General features: G+C 43.4%; 1 protein-coding gene across 1 annotated transcript in view; it reads right to left on the bottom strand.

The window, feature by feature from the left end:
- ARID2 (AT-rich interaction domain 2) overlaps positions 1–16608 on the bottom strand; it is a 157952-nt gene that overhangs the window by 28291 nt on the left and 113053 nt on the right. Inside the window, exon 16 of the mRNA XM_077472945.1 lies at positions 230–381. Coding sequence (XP_077329071.1) covers positions 230–381 — 152 coding nt within the window. The remainder of the gene's footprint in view (positions 1–229; positions 382–16608) is intronic.

Here is a 16608-nt window from a genome sequence, read left to right as displayed (position 1 = left end):
CATTGGTTGTAGGGATGCCAGTGTCTAGAATGTCGTAAAGGTGCATAATCAAAGCCCGTGGTTTTGAGTAACTAAGGCAAGCTTGATCCACCTGCTGGCTTGTATATAATTTTGATAATTTTTTGGGCATTTTGGCATTTTTCCAAGGTACCCCTGAAGAAACCTCAAGGCACCCTGGTTGAAAAAGGCTGGCTTAGAGGACAAGCTGACCGACTACAAGCATGCTTACCTTTTGCATGACTGCCATAGGCACATAAAGTTTTGTCCTGGCTTCTTTACTGGCTCCACCGGTTGACCTGTTGTAGTGGGGTATGAAGAGGACTGGGAGCCAACTATGTGGCCTTGTACATGTAATGCTGGTATAGTTGTCACAGGCGTACTCTGTAAATGAAAAGAATACATTCATTTGTCTATTAAAGAAAAAAAATGCATGAATATCATCGGTTGCTTACAGTGCCTTACCTAGGACACCTGATCCTACTTATAAAACTTGTACCACTATAGCTTAAAAAAAAAAAATACTACATCCTCCAATGCCAACTTACGTTCTCAAACATATTTCCTTTAAAATGCATCTCTAGCCAAACATATTTTAGTTTTTAGATGGAGTTGGAAAATCTGCCAGGTTTTAATTGTTTTTAGTACTCAAACTGGGGGGGGGGGGTGGTATAGCATTTGTCCTGGTTGCCATTGTCACAGGGACATAAAGTGATAAGAAATTCAAAAAAGCTGAAAAGCTCAACAGGTAATGAGGGGGACACCTAGCCCTCTTTAAAAGCTGTCTTTTTGAAGATATTCCCTGTCACTTCCTGTTGTCTCTGAAAGGATAGAAAAATCTACCCAACAGAAAAAAGGCAGAAAAATAAAAAGACGTTGTCGGGGGGGGGGGGGGGGGGGGCCTATCCCTGCCCTACAGTTTTTGAAACTCAAAACGTAAGCCCAAGCCATTAGCAACAACCTCCTCCATCAGACATAATTATTAGCCCAAATTTACTTTACACAAATATTTTCTGGAATATTCAGGTACTTTCGATATGAAACTTTGCTATACAGTCTTTTGCTCCAAGTCTGCTTCCATGCTAGGGAAAAAAGACAGTAGGGAAAAAACATAGATGGTTGTTTTCTTCTATAGGATTCCTGGGGAGAAGTCAGCTGTTCGTTGGGAAACCTCACATCCCACTATGCAATAATGGCTTTAACCAAACGTCTATACAGCAGCAAATTTGTTTGTACCCTTACAGTAGAGCTGCACAATTAATCCTCAAGAATCGTCACCACGATCTTGACTAAAGTTTTTCACAATTCTTTCTATGCAAAGAATTCTCTCTGCTCTTCTGAAGCCACAGCCCTCAAAAGAAAGGAAGAGAAAAACTGGGCAGTCTGCCAAGAATCAAAACATTGATTATCAGTAGAACTTAAGTATAAATATTGTAACAATTTGTCAATTTGACTGTGTGTAAGTGAAAAAAGTTTAACCACTTAAACACTAAGAGCCGGTTCACACAGCGGGCGATGCGAGGCGACACGACTCGCCTCGCTCTCGCAAGTCGCCCCCGTTCTGTACAATGGAACCGTTCTGAGAGGAGCGACTCGAGTCGCTCCGACTCAGAAAAAAGGTTCCTGTACTACTTTTGGGCGACCTCGGGGCGACTTGCATTGACTTCTATACAGAAGTCATTTGCAAGTCGCCGCTGAGGCTGCGGCAGGTCGCGGCGAGGCAAGTCGGAGTCGCCTCGCCTGCTGTGTGAACCGGCCCTAAATCTTTTTCTGACATTTGTTGTTAAAGGAGTTTTAAAGGTAAACATTTTTTCACCTTAATGCATTCTATGCGTTAAGGTGAAAAAACATCGGACAGTGCCGGCCCCCCCAGCCCCGTTTTACTTACCTGACCCCTCGAAAGTCCCGCGCTTGACTCCGGCGCCCTCTTCTTCGCTCAGCCTAGCCGTTGATTGGCTGGAGTGGATGGATTGAAAGCAGCACAGCCATTGGCTCGCGCTGCTGTCAATCACATCCAATGACGCGGCACGCCAGGGCCGAGTGATACAGTGAGTGGCCATAGCCGCCGGCTGTATCACGGGAGCGCACTCGCAAGTTGCGAGGGAGGTCGCATGAACGTGAGAAGTACTTGCGGGGGGAAGCAGAGACAGCCTCCGAGGGACCCCAGAAGACCAGGTTCGGGGCCACTCTGTGCAAAACGAGCTGCACAGTGTAAGTATAATGTTTGTTATTTAAAAAAAAAAAAATTCTCTTTACAACCCCTTTAAAATCTTTTTTTTGCTAGAAAATTACTTAGAACCTCCAAACTATTATATATATATATATATATATATATATATATATATATATATATATATTTTAGTAGACACCCTAGAGCAGCCTCTCTCAACCTTTTCAACACAGAGGAACCCCTGCTAAAAATCAGAAATCTACAACTCGTAATACAAAAAAGTGTGATGGTCAGTGGGAAGAATTACCTCCTTACAGATAGCTAAAAAGATCAATGGTGTCAATGGGAACAAATCAGAGGCAGAAATTGCCCAATGCTAAAGGAACCCCTAGCAACTTTTGGAGGAACCATAAGGTTGAGAATCACTGCCCTAGAGAATAAAATGGTGGTTGTTGCAATAGTTTATGTCGCACTGTATTTGCGCAGCAGTCTTTCAAATGCATTTTTTACTGAAAAAATTACTTTAATAAAAAATAACCAGTAAAGTTACCCCTTTTTGTATAATGTAAAAGATTTTAAGTAGCGATAATCGTCTTTTTATTCTAAGAATAAAATTCTTAGGAGAATTCTAATTCTCCTTTTGGCCTGAATCGTGCCGCTCTACCTTACAGCTCACCAAAATAATGCTTCATTCTCCTAAAAAAAATGGAGGAAATTAAAAGCAATCGAGTCATACATATACCTGTATGCATTTGGTATTCCAGAGAGGAAGGCAAAGTGTAAAAAGAAACTATTGCCTTTTACAATCACTACAATGGTCTGGACAGATTTATTGGTAACTGTAGAAAAGTTTATAGTAAACTTTTTTTCTGTAATTCGTAGCAAATGACTTCTTGTAATCAGATTAATGTAACTAGTGTTTGGGATCATCATGTGCACCACATTGAAGAAGGACCAGAGACAGTAAAAAAAAAAAAAAAAAAAAAGTCATCTGAGGAGATCAGAAAAATAAAAATCTAGCCAAGCATGTAAAAGGAAAAAGGACAAACAGCTTGATTATGGCTGCAAATGTTAAGTTTAGTGTCCATGAAGGTGTAGTCCAGTCCAGCCCAACCAGTGGCCCGGGGGCCAAATGTGGCCCACGGAGCCCTCCGATGTGGCCCGAGACCTCCTGCTCTGGGATAGAATAGAAAGAATACCGTTATTAAAGGTCAGTTTATTACTAAAATCAGTGTGTATATATGGGCATAACTGTTCTGCAGTGGTTACTGGGCTGCTTTCAAACTGATCCGCAGGTGCAGAGCAGTTTACCTGCAGGTTACCTGCACTGAGCCATAGACTTCTATTATTACCTGAGAGTTTGGTGAGCTTTCTGAAAGTGCACCAAACCAGCAGACTATAATAGTAGAAGTCTATTGAAAACTGCAGGAAAGCAAAAAGGTACACTGCGTTGCACACATGGTGCGGGTAAACCGCAGTACATCATTGTTAAAGCAGCCTTCGACCCCTTTCACACAGTCAGTCCAAACAACTGGACCCTCCATTCACCTCTAAGTAGTGGCAGACATAAACCAATTTGTGTTCTACCTCCAATACGATCCAGCAAAAAGTATCGTGGGCTGCGTCTGTGTCCGCTCTGCAAATGCCTAGTGGACACGAACATGCCATCCACCTGCTCTGCTCATTGTGGCCCGCGACACTATACCAAGTCGCTTAATTGGCACTCGCTCTTCAAAAGGTTGGGCACCCCTGGTGTAGTCAATCACCCAGCACATGCCCGCAAGAGCAAAATCAAATCAAGATTGAATAGATGGTAAATGGTAGACAAGAAGCCAAGGAAAATTTCCAACGAGTTGCACAATGAATTTAAAAGGTTAAGGTACATCAATATCTCATTGCACCATCCCCCACTTTTTTAGCAACAGTGGGCTCAAAGGAATATGACCCACAGAAAGCTAAAATGCATATTGAAAAGCCACAGTTCCTCTTTCAGAACGACTTTTGGACAGATAAAGACATAATTGGAGTCACATAGGATTTATGGTCACAAATGAAAAAATTAAGCTTCTTTGCTGATTGTGGCACAAGGGGCCTTGAATCTGTGCAGGTCACAATTAAATCTCAACACTAGCAAATGCTTTTATATCGAATCGTTCTGCCCAGTTTCAGAAAGCGGTCTCAATCGCAGGTCTCCAACAGAATGACTCAAACGCATTTAAAACTACTAAAGACTGGTTAAGAACAAAACATTCTGTGCGTCATTCCAGATCTGAATCCTATTATAAACTATGGAAAAAGGTCTAAAAGATAACCTGGAAAAGGTACTATTCAAACCTAAGACAGCATGAGCAGTTTGCTCAAGAAGAGTAGGCCAAACTACCTGCTGGCTGGTGCAGAAGTGTCATTGAGCATTGCTTTTTTTGTAGTAATTGGTTTTAAAAGGTTGTGCAACAAAATATTATATAAAAGGTCTCATTTTTGCCCATGCTATTTTCCTTTAGTTTAAGATGTAAAATACTTTGTTAAAAGACATTTCTGATTTATTTTTTAATATGGAACCATGATGGATACCAACTACTTTATTTTAGCCTTAAAGTGGTTCTAAAAGACACTTTTTTTTTTACCCTAATGCATTCTATGCATTAAGATAAAGAACTTTTTATGTGCAGCGGTCCTGAGCCCCCTGATGCTTACCAGAGCCCGATCTTAGTCCAGTGATGTGCATGAGAACCTCAGCTGTCCAGGGACTCTCCCTTCTCATTGGCTGAGCCTCAGCTTCATGTCTAAAAGGACATACAGAGCAGTGGCTCAGGAGCCCCTATAGCAAACTGCTTGCTGTAGGGGCACTCAGCAGGAAGGAGGGGGCCAGGAGCACCGATGAGGGAGCCAAGGAGAGAATCTGGGCTGCTCTGTGCAAAACCACTGCATAGAGCACATAAATAACATGTTTGTTATTTAAAAAAAAAAAAAAAAAAAAAAAAAGACCAAGACTTTAATATCACCAAGTCATTTAAAGGAAATGTGATTTTTATTTTTTGAAAGGTACCAACAAATATAGTCTGTGGATGTATCCCTTCTCCACTGCTTGATTGTACTTGATTATATTAGAAAAAAAAGAAAAAAACAATTAAACATAGGGCCGAAACAACGAATAGATTATGTAATTAATCAATTACCATTTTCATAATTAGTAACAATGGGGTTTAAAAACCTAAAAGCCCTTAACAGTACAAAAAAAGCAAATCGCTACTGTAAACATTGCTTTCACTGTTCCTCAGTAAAAAAAAATAAAAAAATTAACCCCTTACAGTAGCGATTATTTGCCCCTTTTTTGTACTATAAGGCTGGGTTCACATTGCAGCGGTGACGAGAACCGGATGTGATTTGCAGCGCACTGCAGTGCAAATCACATCCGATCTCTGTGCAATGCAAGTTCAGCCATACAGATAGTATGGCTGAATTCGCATCACACCCGGCCCAATCTCGCACAGGACCCTTTTTTTGGTCTGCAGCAGAATCGGATCGCATGGGTGTTCACACCATGCGATCTGATTCCTGTCCGAGTTTGCAGATCGCACTGCGATATGATCTGGGGGTGTCATTAACGTTTCACTGACACTCCCAGCAGTTCGCATAGGGCAGTGTAAACTGCCGCCGGGAGGTATGCGATGCGGGAACCCGCAGCGGATTTGCGGTGCTCCCGCATCGCTGCAATGTGAACCCAGCCTAAAGGGCTAATGATCGCTTTTTTAATCCCATTATGTTACTAAAGGTCTTAGGGCCTATAATGCACACCTGTCTTTTTTTGGTGCTTTTTACAGAAACACACTACAATTCATTTAACTTGGTTTCCTATGGGACACTTTCACATATATGCTTTTTTTTGTAGCTGCTGCATCTTTGAAAAGGGTCAGGGACTTTTAATGCAAAACTTTTTGGTTCAATATACATCAATGGAGAAGCTGCAGAAAAGCATGCAATGTGTTTTTGCAGCAATTTGTATTTAATTTGTCCAACAAATTGGCCAAAAAGCAAAAAACTGCAAATCGCAGTAAAATCACATGAGCAAAAATGCGCAAAACGCACAGCTAAAACCACTGCAGAAACACATCAAAAGCAAACTGCATAGGTGTGAACCGAGCCTTATAGTGGCCACAAGGATCAATTTTCAGATAAGAATATTCATAAAAATAATCTTTGTACATTCGCTGAATGAAAGAATGTTTAAAAATTTCACTGGCTTTTAACCACTTGCTTACTGGGCACTTAAACACCCTTCCTGCCCAGACCAATTTTCAGCTTTCGGTGCTCTCACACTTTGAATGACAATTACTCAGTCATACAACACTGTACCCAAATTAATTTTTTGTCCTTTTTTTCCCCACAAATAGAGCTTTCTTTTGGTGGTATTTGATCACTTCTGGGGATTTTATTTTTTGCACTATAAATGAAAAAATACCCAAAATTTTGAAAAAAAACGCAATTTCTTTGTTTCTGTGACAAAATTATGCAAATTATTAATTTTTCGTCATAAATTTTGGCCACAATTTATACTGCTACATGTCTTTGGTAAAAATAACCCAAATTAGTGGATATTATTTGGTCTTTGTGAAAGTTAGAGAGTCTACAAGCTGTGGTGCGAATCGCTCAAAATTGATCACATCTGATGTACTGGTGGCCGATCTCACTTCTTGCGACCCGAACAAGCCAGGAAAGTACAAATACCCCCCAAATGACCCCTTTTTTGGAAAGTAGACATTCCAAGGTATTTAGTAAGAGACATGGTGAGCTTTTTGATGTTGTAATTGTTTCCCACAATTCTTTGCAAAATTAAGATTTTTATTTTTATTTTTTTCCACAAAATTGTCATTGTAATAGGTTATTTCTCTCACGTGGCATGTGTATACCACAAATGACACCCCCAAAAAATTCTGCTACTCCTCCTGAGTATTACAATACCACATGTGTGGGACTTTATCGCAGCCTGGCCACAGAGAGGCCCAACATGCAGGGAGCACCGTCACATGTTCTAGGAGCAAAAATTACACATCTAACTTGTTGACTACCTATTAAACTTTTGAAGGCCCTGGAGCACCAGGACAATGACACGTGGCACTGACAGATGGCACTAATATGTGGCACTGATGACAGATGGCACTAATATGTGGCACTGATGACAGATGGCACTAATATGTGGCACTGATGACAGATGGCACTAATACGTGGCACTGATGACAGATAGCACTTATACGTGGCACCGATGACAGATGCCACTAATACGTGGCACCGATGACGTGTGACACTGATGACAGATGGCACTGATAAGTGGCATTGATGACACATGACACTGACAACAGGTGGCACTGATGACAGATGGCACTTATACGTGGCACTGGGAACAGATAGCACTAAGAGGTGGCACTGGGGCGGATGGCACTTTTTTTTTATTATTTTTTTTTTTTAACTTACGGCTGCTGCAGCCATTGATCTCTCCCTTCTCACACGCTGTCTGAGGGAGAGCGGCGCTGAGAGATGATCTCATATGTTTACATATGAGATCATCTCACATTGGACATGCCGATCGCGCTGTAAACGGCCACTGTGATTGGCCGTTTACAGCGATCTGTGACTGGCTGTGTCCGAGGGACACGGCCAGCACAGAACTTCCCCGATGCGCGCTCACGGGAAAGTGCATTGCGGAAGTAAACAGGAGGCCGTTCATGAACGGCCACCCAGCAGTTAGCGTCCGCTCTGCAGCCGTATTTCGGCTATAGGGCGGGCGCGAAGCGGTTAATATACAGTTTTAAAATGAATGTAGTTTCTCAATGAAAACCACATACACCGTCTAAAAATTCCTTTTTCTAAATTTTCCCAGTCACTGTGGTAGAGAACAAACGTCAATTTGACCCCACTATTAGAAAATCGAATGGACGTTCATAAAAAAAAAATTTTTTAAAAAGGAAGACACTGTTTTTGTATGGCCAACATATTTATGATGTTCCGTTTGAAAATCTGCAAAACTGTTTTTTTTTTCTTTAAAATAAAAAAATTGATCAGAGGTGTGAGAGAGCCAAGGGAACCCTCATGCACATTTGGTGGGAATGCAATCTGATCCAGCCGTTTTGGGAGGAGGTCTGCCGTCTCATTTCCAGTATCACGACATACACGCCAGAGTTTACCCCAGCTCAATTTTTACTTCATCACACATCCTTTCCCCAACAACAATATAGGAAATCCCTTATGCACCATTTAATTAACGCAGCAAAATTATGCATCCCCATTCATTGGAAAATCAACCACCCCGCCTAGCATTGCGGATTGGCTACAGAGGGTAAACAGAATAGCTGACATGGAAGCTATCATTCACCAAGCTAAGGAAACCTCACACAAGTTCCAGACAACCTGGGCATGTTGGCTGCAGTTTCAACAAACGGATGTATACAAAACACTATCACGTGCCTCATAGCTTGACCTGGGGGATGACCTCCTGCTCATTCTACACGGTTAATCCGGGATACGCAGGTCGTATCTCTCTTCCTCATTCACATATTGCTCCCTAACATTATAAACTCTTTCTCTTAGACCTTCCCCTCTAGTTTAAGATTAGGAAGAATTAGTGAATCCCCTTCCTGTTGTTCACTGACCACCACTGGAGTAGATTCCAACTTTCCAGATAACTCTTTACATATAAACATTGGGATGACTTATCACACTAATTATGGGATGTGGTGATTGTATAATTCACTTGCAATTTATGGATCCCCACTCCTCTCACAGTTAGATCCCAGTAGGGGTGAGAGGGAGGGGGGATGGAACCCCACACTCCCGAGCTCTCTATTAACAGCCCAAAGACATATAGGTTTATTCCCCGTTGAGATGGATTCCATACAACACCTTTTATAGACTAAGTTTTTATTTACACTTGTTAGAGATCTCAGGGCAAATGAATGCGACCAAAACAAAGGGCTATGGTGCCCCTTGGATTGTAGTTATACGATTGTTGTTATTAAATCCTTGGTATCTGTTCCCACACTATAATTCTGTATATAACAGAATGTGCAGGTATTCAACATTATTTCACCATAGACATATACAGATATTAAAATATGCTTTCTATCCAGTCACACACAACGAATACGAACATTAAGCACAAACAATATTGGTTAGGGTAAGGCACAATACATAAACTAATGGTTACATGTTTTACCTTATATGTCTCATATTCAGCCTTAAATGGATAGACTTCAGACTCAATACCTGCTGGACAACTTTTTATGACTGTTGGTTTCTTGTTGTTCTTAACCTATTGTACTATGCATCTAGCGGCTGCGCCCGCAATTATATGTTTATGTTTTGCCTTTTTATTATCCTCAATAAAAATAAAAAAAATTGATCGGAGTCTGATATTTACCAGATTCAACCTCTAATAGTATATATAGCAAAACAATTGGCCAACTAATCGATTATGAAAATAATCATCGTTAGCTGCAGCCCTAATTATACATGCAGTTGTGCTCACAAGTTTACATACCCTGGCAGAATTTATGATTTCTTGGCCACTTTTCAGAGAATATGAATGATAAACTTCTTTCACTCATGGTTAGTGTTTGGCGGAAGCCATCATCAACTGTGTTTACTCTTTTTAAATCATAAGAAACTACCCAAATGACCCTGATCAAAAGTTAACATACTTCAGTTTTTAATATTGTGCATTGCCCCCTTTAACATCAATGACAGCTTGAAGTCTTTTGTGGTATTTGTGGATGAGAATATCTTCTCAGATGGTAAAGCTGCCCATTCCTCTTGGCCTCCAGTTCCTGTGATCTTTTGGGCAGTCTTGCATGAACTGCACGAGATGGCCACTCCAGAACCTACACTTTATTCTGCTGTAGCCAATGACAGGTTGACTTGCCCCTTTGTTTTGGATCATTGTCATGTTGGAATGTCCAAGTACATCCCATGTGCAGCTTGCTGGTTGATGAATGCATGTTCCTCCATTTTTTTTTGATAACATACTGCATTCATCATGCCATACATTTTGACCAAATTTTCTGTGCCTTTGTAGCACACACATTCCCAAAACATCAGCGATCCATCTCTGTGTTTAACAGTAGGAATGGTGTACCTTTCATCATAGGCCTTGTTGACTCCTCTCCAAATGTACAGTTTATTGGTTGTGGCCAAAAAACTCAATTTTGGTCTCATCACTCCAAATGACTGTCAGAAGGTTTGAGGCTTGTCTCTGTGCTGTTTGGCGTATTGTAAGCAGGATACTTTGTGGCATTTGCATAGTAATGTTTTTTTCTGCCAACTTGCAGCCCATCTTTCTTCAAGTGCCTCCTTATTGTGCATTTCATCTGAAGTTATTTGTGGGTTTAACTTTGCATCCAGAACAATTTTCCTGGTAGTTGTGGTTGAAATTTTAGTTGGTCTACCTGACCCTGGTTTGGTTTCAACAGAACCCCTCATTTTCCACTTCTTGATTAGAGTTTTAACACTGCTGATTGGCATACTCAATTCCTTGGATATCGTTTTATATCCCTTTCCTGTTTTATACAGTTCAACTACCTTTTCCCCGCATATCCTTTGACAATTCTTTTGCTTCCCCCATGACTCAGAATCCAGAAACATCAGTGCAGCACTGGATGAAAGATGCAAAGGTCTTGTCAGGAGTCCAGAAACTCACTGACCTTCTATACACACACACTAATTACAATGAAAACAGATCACAGGCGAGGATGGCTACCTTTAATAGCCATTCAAACCCCTTTGTGTCAACTTGTGTGCATGTTAGCAAGCCAAAATCACCAGGGTATGTAAACTTTTGATCAGAGTCATTTGGATAGTTTGCGTTATTCAAATTTTTTCTCTGAAAAATGGCCAAGAAATCATAAATTCTGCCAGGAATGTAAACTTATGAGCTCAACTGTATATACATAGAGTTGTAGACAAATACACACCATGTAGACAAAATACACACCATGCAATACACACTATTCAAACCAACATTAGAGCTTCATTAAAACAGTGCCTACAGATGAAGGCGATATACTTAATGACACATGAAATTGACATGGTTAGCCATTTTCACAATCTAAATATAACAAAGCAGAGTGGTTACATGGAAAAAATACAACTCTACATCACCATTTCCAACTCATGAAAAACGGGGTTTTTTAAAACAGCTTACCTGTAAAATCCTTTTCTTTGATGTACATCAGGGGACACAGGGCCATAGTACTTACTATGTGGGTTATAGGGCCACTAATAAGTGATGGACATATAACCCCTACCACTACAAGGAGTCCTCAGTTTTGTAGCCAAGCAATACAAGTGTATACCAAGAAGGGAAGGACCTCTGTGTCCCCTGATTAGGGGTGCAACGGATCAAAAAACTCACGGATCGTTCCTTGGATCAGAGTCACGGATCGGATCATTTTTTGGATCAGCAAATAATTGAATTTGCAAAAACCTGTGAAAATTCCACCGCCATATAGTGTCCACTGTAATATCCACAATCTCCCCCACTGTAATATTGTCTGAGCATGGCAGGGTATGGCAGGGTAAGGCAGGGTAAGGCAGGGTAAGGCAGGGTAAGGCAGGGTAAGGCAGGGTAAGGCAGGGTAAGGCAGGGTAAGGCAGGGTAAGGCAGAGTAGGCTGTCAAAGAGCAGTGCTGTGGGCACTACAGATGCAGCCCACAGCGCTGTATCCATCCGATCTCTCCCCCTTCACTGTACAGATCAGATTTGACGGAGCGATCACATTGTAAACGGCCTGGGTGTAGAAAGATGGGCGTGGCTTCGGAGCTAGGCCGAAGCCGCGGCCTTTCCTAAGGCTGTGACCGCGGAGTGCTCCGCGACGTGTGCTGACCCGAGCAGGGTGACCTGTTCGGATCACGGATCAGTGACGATCCGTTGCACCCTTACCCCCGATGTACCTCAAAGAAAAGGATTTTACAGGTAAGCCATTTTAAAAATCCTGTTTTCTTTTCATACATCAGGGGACACAGAGCCATAGTAGATACTATGTGGGATGTCCCATAGCAATGGCAACTGAAGGGAGGGAGACAACAAAAAAAAAAAAGAAGTAGGGCAAAAAGGAGGCCAGAGGACTCATACTGCAGCCTGCAGTACACTGCGCCCAAAGGCAATATCCTCATGACCTTTAACATCTATTTGATAAAATCTGGTAAATGTATGAACTGAAGACCAAGTTGCGGCCTTACAGATCTGAACCATAGAGGCCTGATGATGCACCGCCCAAGACGCACTAATCACCCTGGTTAAGTGTGCTTTAACATGAAAAGGAGGAATTTTCTTCTTTAAGCCATAAGCTTGAACAATCACTTGACGAATCCATTTGGAAATAGTAGATTTTGATGCTGCCTGTCCCCTTTTTGAACCTTCTGGCAGTACAAACAAAACATCTGTTTTGCGAACCTGAGCGGTCGCCTTTAAATAGACTCTGATCGCTTTTACTACATCAAGGGAATATAGTGCCTTTTCTTCCCTAGATAGAGGCTCTGGGAAGAAAGAAGAATATCTTGGTTTAAATGAAAACCTGTCACCACTTTTGGTAGGAATTCAGGATGAGGACACAAAACCACCTTATCCTTATGCATGATCAAATATGGCTCTTTACAAGACAGAGCCGCTAGATCAGATACTCTTCTAGCAGAAGAAATGGAAACCAAAAGGCTGATTCTGCAAAGCCGATAAGACCAAATTTAAATCCCAAGGATTTAGAGGTGCCTTGATAGGGGGATTAATCCGTGTTACCCCCTGAATAAAAGGCAGAGAGTGGGAAGCAAGAGGCCGTTGAAAAAACACTGACAAGGCAGAGATCTGGCCCTTATTAGTACTCAGGGCCACCTTCATTTCTAATCCCTTTTGTAGGAAATCAAGATCCTACCTATGACATACTTCCTCGGGTTCCAACTCCTGGATCCACACAAAGAAACATATGCCTTCCAGACTATAGTAAATGATTCTGGAAGCCGGCTTCCTGGCATTAATCAAAGTAGACACTACTGAAGGCGATAACCTGCGATCCTTTAGAACAGGGGTAGGGAACCTCGGCTCTCCAGCTGTTTTGAAACTGCAAGTCCCATGAAACATTGCAAGACCCTAACAATCACAGGCATGGAGAGCCGAGGTTCCCTACCCCTGCTTTAGAATGTGGATTTCAATAACCAAACTTAAAATTAGCATCCGTAAGGTAGGATGGAATATCAGACCTTGTGCAAGAAGGTCTGGCCATAATGGCAGAGTCCAAGGGACTCCTACCGCCATCTTTATAATCTCTGCAAACCAAGATCTTCTGGGCCCCGCTGGGGCTACCAGAATCCCCTTTCATTCCTGCTTGATCCTGCGGAGAAGACGCGGAAGTAGCAGAACTGGAGGAAAGGCATAGATCAGTGAAAACTGATCCCATGGGAAGACTAATGCGTCTGTTCCGCATGCTAGCGGACCCCTCGTTCGACACAAAGTTGTCGACTTTTTTGTTGAATCTGCACACGAACAGGTCAGGGTGAAGAGACCACTCCCCCGGAAATAATTGTTGGCGACTCAAGTTGCCTGCCTGCCAATTTTCTCTTCCTGGAATGAAAATTGCCGACAGGCCAGGAATGTTGTGTTCTGCCCAAGGTAGAACAAGATTACCAATGGTAGAAGAGAAAACCTCCTGTGTGATATATACAGGGACTGAAGTGTCTAGTGCAGCTGTAACAACAGTCTCCGCTGACGGCTCAATCTGACCGGCCGCATCACTCTCAGAGGAGGATGACATTCTTTTGGAAATGTATTTAGTTTGTGAAACCATTGACCCTTTAGAACCCTTAGAGGAGTTCCTGGTCCTTCTTCCACTCATAGCCTGAAGCACAAAAGCAGACACTACCAAAAAGAATGTACACTTCTAGGTTATAGTCCAGCGCTATAAGCTATTAATAACCAGCCTGGCAAAGTAATGTGTCAAGGGAATGCATTTGTCACCAAACCTGAAGTAAGCCAACTCCTGCTCATGTGCCCCTCCATAGCCAGCAGCAGCTACACAAAGTGCTTTAAAAACTTCCTCCACGTGCGGCCGGCATCTGACGCCATTAGCTCCCACCCCCATCCTTCAAAAGAAAGCGTTTTCCCGCGAGAGCGTCAGACTTCAAGCACTTTGCAAACAGCTGATATGGCGTTGGGGTGTAAAAACCACTGCTGATAGGCCACACGTTTTTTGTTTGTTTTTTTTAAAAGAAATGCTTTTGGCATATAGGTCCCCCGAAGGGGTTAATTTCAACATTAGGGGCGCAAGAAGAGAACCAGTCCCCCTTTTTTTCTGGTTGTGGCCAGAGGAGAGGAAATTAAGGCTTCTGACAGCGCTGTTTCCAGCATCAGGCGGTGAGTGCTCAATAGAGCGTCCAGTGGTGACACATAGGCATGACAACATTATAATTTAAAAGGAGAAATTCGTAAGAAAATCTCCACTTGCCTTTCCTCGCTACAGGGTTATCTGAGTTAAACCCAATCTTCACCCTTGACGGTGGGCTCCGAAACCTTCAGGAACAAGGGAACCTAAAAGGTTACACACAATCCTGGACCTGCAACAGCACCCTGCCAGTAAAACTTTATGGTCTTACTACCAAAAAGTACTGGATCCCATGGTCCAGCTCTCTAAAAAGAGAAGCATTCACAAGCAAAACCTAGTTTCTTCAGACACAAGGCCCGGGTACCATTCCTTAGGCCAGGGCTCGACAAACCCCAGGAGCTAGGTCGCTAATGTGACCAGAAATCGCAACCTGGCACCTAAGCTGCCACCAGCCCACTCACTATCGATGCCACAGACATACAGCAGTATTAACACTGACTGCCGCCGTCCTCCCTCCTCCACACTCAGCGGCGCTGAAACTGACAAGCTACGGAGAGAGGAGGAGCTGTCAGATTTCAGCCTGATGTCGGGGTGGGGGCGGGACCCAGCAGCTATCGAACACCAGCCAATAGGATCTGGGCGGGCCGCTACGTGTATGTGGTCCCGCCCCTTTTCTTAAGCAGCCCAATCATTGGCTGGTGTTTGATAGCTGCTGAGTCCCGTCCACCCGGCCGGGTCCCGCCCATTCCGACATTAAGCTCAATTCTGACAGCTCCTCTGTTACTTTTCAGTAACAGAGTGCTCCGTGTGAAACCTGCCAGTGCCACCTGCCACCGCCAACCAGTGCCACCGCCAACCAGTGCCACCACCAGTGCCACCTGCTACTGCCAACCAGTGCCACCGCCAAATACCACCTGCAACCACCAACCAGTGCCACCGCCAACCAGTGCCACCTGCCAGTGCCAACCAGTGCCACCGTCAATCCGTGCCACCTGCCAGTGCCATCTGCCACCGCCAACCAGTGCCACCTGCCACCGCCAACCAGTGCCACTAACAACCAGTGCCACCACCTACCAGTGCCACCTGCCAACACCAACCAGTGCCATCTGCCAGTGGCAACTAGTGCCACTGCCAACCAGGGCCACCTGCCACTTCCAAACCAGTGCCACCTGCCACTTCCAAACCAGTGCCACCTGCCAATCAGTGCCACGTACCAGTGCCAGTGCCACTAGTGACCCCTGCAGTTCCAAACCAGTGTCACCTGCCAATGCCATCTGGCAGTTCCACGTGCCTGCCAGTGGCAACCAGTGCCACCTGCCAGTGCCAGCCAGTGCCACCTGCCAGTGACAACTAGTGCCATCGCCAACCAGGGCCCCTGCCACTTCCAAACCAGTGTCACCTGCCAGTGCCATCTGGCAGTTCCACGTTCCTGCCAGTGTCAGCCAGTGCCACCTGCCAGTGCCAGTCAGTTCCATCTGTTGCCAGCCTTACTCTGAAACAGCGTTTCATCGAAGTTATTAACTGGGTGCTCCATTGTGAGTTAGGGATGGGGGTGAAAATGAGTGGCCTTACCCCGGGAGCTGACAATCCATACCACTCTAAAAAAAAAAAACTGGCTTTTAACTTTTTTAACCGGCTCCTAAATTCAAAGAAAATTTGTCAACCGCTGCCTTAGGCCCATGAAAGGACACTCTGAATGGATCTGGTCAGCATAGCTAGCCCCAGCAAGGATTGCTTCCAGTGGAGCTCAGCACATCTTTACTCGTGACCAACACCTTAGGCACTGGCAAAAAAACTGAGGACTCACAGTAGTGGGAGGGATTATATAGGGAGTACACTTCTTGTCTTAGGGCGTGCCAGTGTCCATCACCTTTCAATGACCCTATAACCCACATAGTAACTTCTATGGCTCTGTGTCCCCTGATGTATGAAAATAAATAATGCAGGTGGACCATTCTTAAACCTCAGATATCCTGTGTCTGGTGTCCTTTGCAATAGATGCGTGTGGTGTCACCATGCCAAGATCAGAGGTTGTAGTTGCCTACAAGTATGGTAAGGGATTTAAAAAAAGGTCACCAAAATATAC

The sequence above is a fragment of the Lithobates pipiens genome, unplaced genomic scaffold (assembly GCF_037356315.1).
Source record: "Lithobates pipiens isolate NorthernLeopardFrog02 unplaced genomic scaffold, aLitPip1_a1.2 Scaffold_8, whole genome shotgun sequence".
Taxonomy (NCBI): Eukaryota; Metazoa; Chordata; class Amphibia; order Anura; family Ranidae; genus Lithobates; species Lithobates pipiens.
The sequence above is the reverse complement of the archived record's forward strand: the minus strand, read 5'-3'. Positions and strand labels throughout refer to the sequence as shown.